Genomic DNA, 10417 nt, shown 5'->3' on the forward strand with positions numbered 1-10417 from the left:
GCAAACAAATCGGCTACGCGGCACCGGGAGCTGTTGCCAAGATTGAGCAATCACGTTTTTGATCCGTTGATTTCCTCCATATTAAAGTCGCACGGAGTACTGGTTTATTATATCTGAAGCTGTTTTTAAAAAGTTTAATTTGACAAATCTACATTTTGTAGTGTACTCATTTACTATGTGGATATGTGGATGTTGATATTTATTCTTGCAAACTTGATAAAGCTTAAACATGGTTTGACTTATATAAAGCAAATATGACTTCATGTATAGTTTTAGCAAGTAGTGAGTATGTAGTCGGCAAAAAACACAGAAAATGATTATATGGGATTTTTGAAACCCCTCTCTAATATATGAAAAATCAGCCACTGGAGCAAAGGAAAAATATAGATTAGCGAAACAATAAAACAGATGACACTGTTTCGTTACCGAAAGTTGTTTTGGGGGCGTTCGTGCTCGGTTATGGGTCATCGAGCGACCAAATTACGACACCAATGAACTTGTACTGCAAACTTTTTCTGTCATTTTTAGGGAAGCAACAAGAGTTTTGCCGCGGATTTTATTAATTGCCAACAACCGTTACATCGTATATGAGTTTGCATAAAAGAAAACTTAGAGATTCATCGATCCGATTATAGGAAATTTTATTACTGAAGTAAACTCTAGCTAATTCTGGCTGATTCGCTTTCCTTGGACGATGTTTGAAGTCTACCATCCCAATCGAGTGTACCATATCTACACAGTCGGCAAAAATTGCTGAAGAATCTGACCATAATACTTGCTCACCTGTGCAAGCCTCGATTATTTCCATGGCATCTGACTCCGCAATAATTTGGTTGCAACCCATCGTATTTGCCAGAGATGACCCCTCTCTCATTGCCATAGCTTCTACCATAACTGCATGACCCCTCTCTTATTGCCATAGCTTCTACCATAACTACAGAAGTTTTCTGTCTTAATATATAGACATGCAGATCTCCTACTGAGTTCTAGAAAAAATAGATGAATATCTAGGTAGTTAACAAGGCTGGATTATCGCAGTCCGTTGCAGTACACAACCTAAATATTTACACGGAGAATAAAATCGTAAGAATTTATGGGATCTCGTATTTGGTATCCTCTCATGTTTTCGTGAAGAAAGGCTCCGCCTATCTGGCTAGAGGTGCCAATACCTACCCCATCCCGCCTTCCGCCCAAAGTTCGAGCGCTAGGGCACACTCCCGGGTGTGTATAGGGCTACCTACCCCCAAGTCACATTTTTTCGTCATGTTTCCGGCTATCTCAATTTCTGAAACTCTCCATAATTAAGCATTCAATCTAGACGAAACAATCACATAGCCGGTGAATAAGGAGGTTAATCAAGATCAGAATGGGGCAATCTTCCTCATGTTGCCGAGTAAAATCTCGAACACCCCAAGGTTATTCGAGGTCAGTTAATCAAGATTAGACTGGGACGATCTTCCTCATGTTGCCGAGTAAAATCTCAGACACCTCAAAGGTTATTTGAGGTCGGTTAATCAAGACCACACTGGGGCGATCTTCCTCATGTGGCCGAGTAAAATCTCAAACACCTAAGGTTATTCAAGGTCGGCTAAAAAAGCAACTCTCGGCCTACTCATGTTGCTTTGCGACTTTTTCAGGAATTTCAATAGTGCAGCAACAAGACCAATCTTTTCCAGATATACAAGGGAGAGGCGCAATTTCATCAGCAGCTTCAACACTCCTAACATCATCTCAGAAGTAATCACAGATGCAAAAGGCATTGCCAGAAGGTGGGCAACATTGAGGCGGTCTACAAGTTCGTCAAGAACAGAGGATGGGGTGAAAAACGCCCTCAGCCTGCGAGACAACAGCTCCCTAGCTCCCCCTCAGCCTGTGAGACAACAGCTCCCTAGCTCTGAACGAGCTGAGTACTCTATGTACCTTCCTACAATCTTTGTACAAAAATCACGTAGCGCACTCTTGCAATCCTAATCCTTCATGCTAGGAAAGGTAAATGGTAAATTAAAGTGCACACACAAACAGCCATGGCAACAGAAAGGACCCAAGCCACCAAGCGTTTCACAATGGGTTAAGGCACGTCGCAGTTTTGGGGAACTTAGCGTTCTCACCATTTCACCGTATGTTTAGACCAAAAAAAGAAACCGCCACTTCATCAGAAGTGTACAAAACAGGAAGCCAGCAAGCGACCACTAAACCCAGCGGCAGGGAACTCGTCCAAGCTCTAATCAGATGACTTGGAATTTTGTCGAGCCGAATATTCTTTCTTCATTGCCTCAACTGCTTCCCTGAAAATGTGAGACGTAACAAATGTTAAGAAACCTGGAAGGTACCTACTACGTACTACCATGCCAAAGGCATAAATATTTAATACTGCTATAACTCAAAGCTTTCCTTAGTTTTTTTTATAGGGGCGCAACATATCCTTGCAACACTATATACACCATGAGAAAAACAAGTTAACACAAACTGATACGCGCGCAAGCATGGGATTCGCAAAACATGTTTTACTATATTAACTCTGGCCAGAATAATATGCATAATAACATAGATCAAAAATATATAAGAGGTAGGGGCCTTTCCTACTGTCGAAGCTAAAAAAAAATTAAGATGAAAAAAAAATGTTTGGAATCAAATCCGGTACTGTTTAAATAATGCTTACTCCTTAGGAAATATTTTCAAGAAAACAAAGGCAACAGATGGAAAGCCTACCAAAATGCATCATGGATCTCCGCACTTGCAGGATCCAGTTTCCCTCCAGCCAAGAATGCATCGCATGCTTCTTTATACTCCTAGGGATAAAAACAAAAGGCAGATTATCTACACAGGGCATGACATGTATAACAGCAAAAGAATATCAAATTGCAATTTTATCTGACCTTGAGCGACATGAGGGCAGCTCCTTTCCGATAGTAGCCTTTCGGCCAATCAGGCTGGAGCCTTATGCAAGCATTAGCATCAAGCAAAGCATCATCTGTTTCACTCCTCCTTAGATGACAGAGGCTCCTATTTGAATAAAGCGTTGCATCTTCAGGATCCACTTCGATTGCCTGTATCAAAGCAAACAGTATGTTTGATTCTCAAAACAAAAGCACAATCCATCATCCCAGAATGAAGTGGGCAAAGCATAATTCACTATGTACTACAAATATGGAACTAAGAAAGCACTCCCGTAGTACAATATGACGGCGCAACAGTATACTACCTCACTGTAGAATTTTGATGCACTAGCATAGTCCTTCTGCTCCACTGCTTTTGCACCAAGTAATTTCAGCTCAGCCTTCTTATCTTTATCACCTCTCTTATCATATATCATTGAAAAAGAAATGCATATTAGCAATATATATATAATGCAGCTTTCCTATAGGAAACATGTGCAATGAATATTACCTTTGAACAGGGGTTTGTTGCACTAGAATCCTGTTTCTTGGTTGCTTTTTCTGCATTTAATTTCAGCTGAACATTGCTATCTTTATCACTTAGCTCGCTCTAATCACGATGATCAAGCAGGCCACCCATGATACATTAAAATGTCAAGTTAACGAACATGGAGCAGCTTAACAACTCACAAAACTCAAACTAGCAAATTTGAGAGCTTTCTTCACAGAAACAACTTTTACCACTTGAACTCATGAGTAGTTTAGTTATACTACTCCTTGCGGCCACGAGGTGGCGCAAATTTTTTTGCACTGGAACCAAGACAGAAATGCAAAAGACAATTGTTGGACCAAAATACCCCTGAGTTCCGACGCATTATCCCTTGATCCCAACACCCAAATCTCTCGCTTGATCTTTTCTCTCTCTTCAAGCATGGCACATGCAATGGATTGGCCAAGGGGAGCTGCCCCACACGCAAACCACATCTATTGCCATGGCGAGGCAGGTGAGCTCCCCCGGGTGTTGGGATCAAGGGATAATGCACCCAGGAGGTGGCGCAATTTTGTTTTGCACTGGAACCAAGACAGAAATGCAAAAGACGATTGTTGGACCAAAATACCCCTGAGTTCCGACGCATTATCCCCTGATCCCAACACCCAAATCTCTCGCTTGATCTTTTCTCTCTCTCTCTTCAAGCATGGCACATGCAATGGATTGGCCAAGGGGAGCTGCCCCACACGCAAACCACATCTATTTGGCCATGGCGAGGCAGGCAAGCTCCCCCGGGTCGCCACAGCAGAAATAAATCGCAGAGGTACAAAAAATGGCGCCAGATTCAATCCAATTTAAGGATTTGGGCACCAGAAACTGCCGATTTCAAAGATTGGCGCCTGATTCAAATAGTTCTGCGATGGCGCTCTTCCTCTGTTTAACGGGTATAAAAACAGACGAATGGACATCTCTCGCTCTCACCCCTTCCTCTGTTTTTGTGATCCTGCCAAATCTCTGCTTGTTGGCAGCCCCTTAATACTTTGCACAGTTCCGGTCCGGCTAGGCAATAGGCGGTGCACAGAGGGACGGCCATGCTGAAGAGGGTAGGTAGGACGCGGTGGCAGACGGAGGGTAGATCAAGGAGGCATCAGATTTCCTTCCCGGCTTGGGCCTCGGAGGCGTGGGTGCTCTGCCCTCTGGACTTCGCTGCGCAGCGCGTCATCGATGCGGTGCTGGACCTTACCGTGCCTAACTTGGAGGGCACGGACGTGCGCCCTCCAGTGCAGCTTCTAGCACACCATCATCCATGTATGTGTCTTCCCTGTAAAGATGATCACAAGCCAAGGGAACTGTGTCGTGTGTCCGAGGCATTTTCACAGCCAACGGCGTCCAAGTCGGCATATGTGCAGGAATGCCGGATACGACTCGCTGACAAGAGCAACAGCATCCGAGCCAAGCAAGAGATCGTGGGAAACGACGCTGGCTGGTTCATCAAGACTCATCATGGCCTTGTAATAGTGAATCATAGGTAGAGAAAGGGGTATCCAGCTCTTCGTGGGACAGAAGAAGGCGGCCATGACAGCTCATGCATGATGGCTCTTTTAAGGGACCAATGATGCGCTCTGGCTCTAGGCAGAGCAGCGCCACGTACAAAGAGAGAGAGACGGTCTGTGGCATGCATGCGAAACGGCTAGAGCACTTACTCCTACCTCGCCTGGTGCGCTTAGTCTGAATCATAACCAAGGGCAGAACAGGAAGATCGTCGCTTTTTTGTCACTCGCGCTAGTGCGCCACCTTAAAAAGGACAATTCCGTTCAACTTATACGCCACCTCCTATGGGACGGAGGGAGTCCACAAACAATCGGAAGTCCCTAATTGTGGTACTTCCAGTCCAAACCACAGGTTCCACAAAAAATTGAAATGACAACAACTCAAAAGCAGTGAATATGTGCAGCAAAATTCCTTGACTGGCTTGCATGAGTGAATAACACAATTTTATCTCCATTAACAGCCTATATATGTTCTGGTTTCTTTCAAGCAGAGACTGGCACATTCTGTTTCAATATCAGATTCCTTTTTGAGTATTGACCACAGTTTCTCTGTTGTGTATTCATAGCTTACTGATTTGTTTTCTAGACTAGGTGACAATGTGCAAGTAACTAATATCTCTAGTTTATATTTCACATATTATTTATTTAGCTTCTCCAATTTAGTGAAAATATGTATGGACGAGACCAAGGAGAACGAAAGACACATTTAAATCTAGGAACGGTAAAATATAAGGTGCCACAAATCAGAACGTCGAAATAACTGAGCTTATAATTTGGTCCGCACCTTGTTCTTCCTTAATTTTGCATGGGCAATGATTCCTTCAACAGTCCAGTTTGACACAGTTTGAATGGGTGAAGTGAACGGGAATAGAATCTCAACAAGCTTTCTTCTGCCAGAGTTTGCAGCGATTTCTATTGGTGTCATACAGCCCTGTTATGTAAAACAGAAGGCAGAGATATTTATGGAGCATGATCACAATATGTGTCAACAGAAGTCATATATGGTCCATCTTGTTAGCATCTTAGAAACAAAACAATGTAATTATCAAGATATAGCATTTCCCTTGCTCCAAGAGTCGACAATGTTAAGAGTATTAGTTATAGTTCAAGTGTATCTCTTCTATGTGTAGAGTAAAAGCACATTAGGCCCATGTAACTGTGTATAAGCTCTCACTATGAAATTGAGAAATCGATTTGGCCAGTTGACAGACAACACAAAATCCCACCAATATCAGTTGACAAAGTACCAAGAAGAATGACAATCAAGTAACAACATCAATTAGCAAGAGCCAAAGACTTACATGATTGCTCGGAATATTGGCATTTGCACCGGCCTCCAACAAATACTCAACACATCCAGATAAGTCTTTGCTAGTTGCTATCACCAACGGAGGATCAGGATTTGTGAAATTCAAATTAGTACCAGCCTGTGGATACAAGTGAATGTTGTGAAATTTGCAGGTCACATAAAATAAAGAAATCCGGTAAAGAATCCACACTGGGTTCCTGCACCAGTTAAGATAAAGAAAAAAGAGGGTATATTGTCTACCAGACCTTGACAAGGAGTTTCATGCACTTCAAAACAGCAGACTCACTAACTCTTCCGGAAGCAACAGAAAGAACTGCAGCCATGGGAGTGCCTAAATCTGCCACGACCTTGTGTGGCTACAAGTTTTTAGGGAAAACGTCATTTGAAAGGTAAAAGAAAAATAGTTACACAAATATGTAGTAATGCTCCGCCACTGCTATATATTAAATTGCTTATTACATCAGCATTGTGTTGCAACAAGATCTGCATGATCCCAGACTTCCCATAGGAGGCAGCAACATGTAGTGGCGTCCCTTCACAAGAGAGTACATTAACACTAGCTCCTTTAGACAGCAAGACTCGAACCAGTCGGTCCATCCCTATGAAAGAAAAAGAAAAATAAGCAGTAATGTTAGAATAATACGTTATTTTAGAGATTCTTATTTTAGGAAGAATGGACACAAATATATCAGGGCTATATCACTCAAGTAAGTGTGTTCCATTCACGATATGCACATATACCACGATTCACATGACAACCTTTAAGAAATAACAGGCAAATCCATGATTGAATTCAATGTCATTCCAGAGAGTACAAAGAGCCAAAAATGTGGAAAAAAATAAATCCATGAGGAATGTTGCATGTGTCAGATATAATATGCTATCAGTCTTTTAAGTACAAACATGTAAATCTGCAATTAGAAACAAAGTGAGGATGGTCATTAGTAACAAGATCAGGCATGGACTTTAACATATAGATAAACAGTAATATTTAGAACTTCCTTGGGTGTGCGATGAATTAGTAAATATATATAGTGTTAACAATTAACAGGTGCAGAGAGAGAACCTTCTTTTGTAGCGTAGTGCAGTGGAGCAAAGCCTTTGTTGTCTTGCTTATCGGGATTAGCCCCTTTGTCAAGCAAATACTTCACAGTGATTGATTTGCCACGCAACACTGCACAAGCTAAAGGTGTGATGCCTGCCAAGAATTACAAAGAAGCAAGTCAATCAGATCATACATAGAAATCTTACCAGACCATCACAAAGTTCCATAAACACGTCATAGTATACCAGACCGCAATTACAACTTTGCCATACAAAAAGCAACACTTGGAAAAAAAATCCTGAAAGGGGACTTTTCCATCAGCAATTTGGAAGAAACGCATACCAGATGCAATGCTAGAAACATAAATCACTTTGCAGATATATATGGAGAAGGAACTGCCATTCATAATATTTAGCATTCATTTGCATGGAGTTCTCAAATTCACGTGTTTGCCCATGGTCACATCATGTAAAGAAATACCCAAGAAAACTAAATTAATAAAATGCATTAAGCTTTGCAGAGGGGACTGAGAAAAAGTTATGCACAAAAAAACATATGCATGGACTTCTTATGGGCCAAAACCACATTGCAGCGGGCTAACAGAACAGTGTGAAAAGAGACGGTACAGGAGAAAAGCGTGTGAACAAAATGAACACGGAGGAGAATGGAGAAAAGAACACATATAACAAGCAAAGAGCCCACATTATCAGTGTTTGCATGCAATTCATAATGGTACCACACCAATACTATGCAATAGCAAACAACATGGTATGAGAAACCAGAGCATCAAGATGTGGAATTCCAAGGAACACACCGAATAATGTTTACATCACATATAACAGCTTACTTTTAAGTTACCAACAAAATCGAATAAATGGAAAAACATTTAATCTAGGAAGAATACATGCACATACCCGAATCATTATTAGCTTCACAATTGATGTCAAACCCAAGCTCCTCCACCAAGTATTTGCATGTATCAATTTTCCCCGTGCATGCTGCCTCATGGAGTGGTCCAAAGTCCTCCATCTCCGCAGGGTCAGTCGACTCACTGGGGTCCTTATCCGGGTTATCAAGTATCGTGGGCGGAGCAACTGTAGTACAACCATTAATTTTGGAAATATAGTGATTAACGCTGTAAAATATACAGATATACCAAAGAATAAATGGACACAAAAACGAGTTTGTTCCAGTCTGCTCCTGAACTACCCTTCCTCCATTCTCTCCCCCAAAGTCCCCATCAACTCCCACCTCTCAACTGTAAGCCCAAGATTGCAACATCACACAACAAGCAGACTGGTACTATACAGCAGCTTCACATTGACACGATGCCACGACCAGCAGTGAGAACCGACTTGGGAGACTGGGCAGGAAAATTCAGATATGCATCAGACAGTTGGTAACTTCCTTCGACTCCTTTGTAGTCAATTTCTAAATTCTCCATTATTCAAGGTCTTGCTGATTTTTGTGCTACTAGTACACAGACATAGAATGTACCAAGTTGGATCTTGTGTTTTTATCAAATGTAGGGAAAGTGCCTAAAACATGAAGAGGAAATGTGTGAATTTGAGAACCTTGAGGGACACGGAGAATTTTAGAGTGTGATATGCTTTTTTTTAGATGAGTATGATATGCTTTCTGTAGCATCAACTTGGTGTGAAATTAAACTTGCTCAGGTGGATTACTTCTATGTCTGTGCACCAATTATTTTAATCCTGGCTCCACTACTGTTACTGTCAACTATAAAGAACGACTTAGCAATGAAAATTGGATAGTTCTATTTTTTTTGAGTTTCTTTTAGCTTGGTTAACCTTGTACATAATTACATTCTGTTAATTTAATTTATAAAAACAGCAGTGGGGAATTTCCTCACTGTTTCACCTAAAAAAAAAACTAGTGTCAACCATCCATTCAAAACACATATTCCAAAAAAACATCACTAAGGCGCATACTTCTTTAACGTCCAATTCACATTTTAACATTTTGTTTCAAGAGGCATGACTCAGGTCAGGTGTGTAAACAATATATATCAAAGCTTCTTGGAGAAAATTGAAGCAAATCACAAAAAGTAACAGCTACCGATTGATTCAGTAACAACTCATGAGTATCAAGAAGCTGCACCTGCATCTACAGCAACTGCTGTATGAACACCAACAACTACGAACTGAAATACTACTACCTTTTGCTACTAGTATAGATTCACCAAATAAATACGTGGGCGCTTGTACAAACTACATGCATAAGCGTCTATCCCCACTTGCTCGTGAAGAGAAATGGAACATGATTCCGCAACCAAGTAAACCGCCAGTCAGATCGGACGCAGGGAAACCTACTAGAAATTAGAACTATCTATCTATCTACTCACTGCAATTCCCACAACGACGCCCAATGTTGACGCAGCAAAGGCGCGCACGCCCTCACAGTGAAACCCCCAATCCTCGCAACGAATAAAAAAAGCAAGCAAGGCAATTTGGGCGGAGGGGGCGAGACGGGAGAGCGGGGGATTCTCACTCCAGACGCTTCTGGGGTCGACGCCCGTCTCGGCTATATGGCGTTCCATGATCCCCGACTTGAGCATGCGATCCAGCCCTTCCCTCTGGTCGGAACCTGGATGCACAGCAAGGAGCAGCAGAAGCGGCGGCGGCGGCCATTAGAGGATCTCCGGTCGAACGGATCGAAGAGCGAAACAGTAGGGAAGGAGAAGCGAGACGGAATAAGGGTCGGAGCTGGTGGTATCCGCACGTACTCATGCGGCCCATCCTGTTCTGGTCGGCGAAGTAGGCCGTGCCCGACGAGACGTTGAGGCTGCTTCCCGGCGCGAACCCGTCGAATTGGCCCCGTCCGCCGTCGCCGCGGCCGCCGTCTCCGCGGCCGCCGGTGCGGCCGCCGTTGCGGCCGCCTCCTCGGCGCTTCCTGCTTGACATGTAGAACAACCTAGAAGAAGTAATGGGTGGGTTTGGCTTTGGGAGACGCGCGCACTTTATTATGCCGAAACTACCCAACGGCGCTGGTCGTGGAAAAAGGTCGTCCCGATTTCCGGGGCCGCGGGAGCGAGACGATCACGACACATAAAACAATGTTCCGATTTCTGGAACCACGGCTAACGTTTGTTTATGGCAGGGACTGTTTGCGTCCACCAGGTGGAAA

The 10417-nt window shown here is 42.8% G+C and overlaps 1 protein-coding gene across 2 annotated transcripts; it reads right to left on the reverse strand.

The window, feature by feature from the left end:
• Positions 1-1978: 1978 nt before the first annotated feature.
• LOC127322166 (uncharacterized) lies at positions 1979-10209 on the reverse strand. 2 transcript variants are annotated; one of them, XM_071818716.1, is made up of 13 exons: positions 10017-10209; positions 9782-9877; positions 8185-8364; positions 7292-7423; positions 6685-6824; positions 6471-6581; positions 6218-6343; positions 5701-5847; positions 3388-3453; positions 3203-3298; positions 2877-3047; positions 2710-2789; positions 1979-2285 (listed from the first exon to the last, which is right to left on the reverse strand). In XM_071818716.1, the coding sequence occupies exons 1-13, from the start codon at positions 10192-10194 to the stop codon at positions 2222-2224; spliced, it is 1587 nt and encodes a 528-aa protein (XP_071674817.1). In that variant the 5' UTR covers positions 10195-10209; the 3' UTR covers positions 1979-2221. The 2 variants fall into 2 exon arrangements, with proteins under 2 accessions (XP_071674817.1, XP_051207079.2); XM_051351119.2 differs by having other exon boundaries at positions 3388-3486.
• Positions 10210-10417: the final 208 nt, after the last annotated feature.

Source organism: Lolium perenne, chromosome 4 (genome assembly GCF_019359855.2).
Source record: "Lolium perenne isolate Kyuss_39 chromosome 4, Kyuss_2.0, whole genome shotgun sequence".
NCBI classification, from domain to species: domain Eukaryota; kingdom Viridiplantae; phylum Streptophyta; class Magnoliopsida; order Poales; family Poaceae; genus Lolium; species Lolium perenne.

Bases quoted from the DNA above. Each gene is read 5' to 3' on its own strand.
- LOC127322166 (XM_051351119.2), bottom strand. From the start codon at position 10,194: ATGTCAAGCAGGAAGCGCCGAGGAGGCGGCCGCAACGGCGGCCGCACC. The intron at 8,365-9,781 runs GTGAGAATCCCC...GTTGTACTACAG, and splicing joins CGACCCCAGAAGCGTCTGGA to TTGCTCCGCCCACGATACTT. The intron at 7,424-8,184 runs GTATGTGCATGT...AATTCTTGGCAG, and splicing joins TGAAGCTAATAATGATTCGG to GCATCACACCTTTAGCTTGT.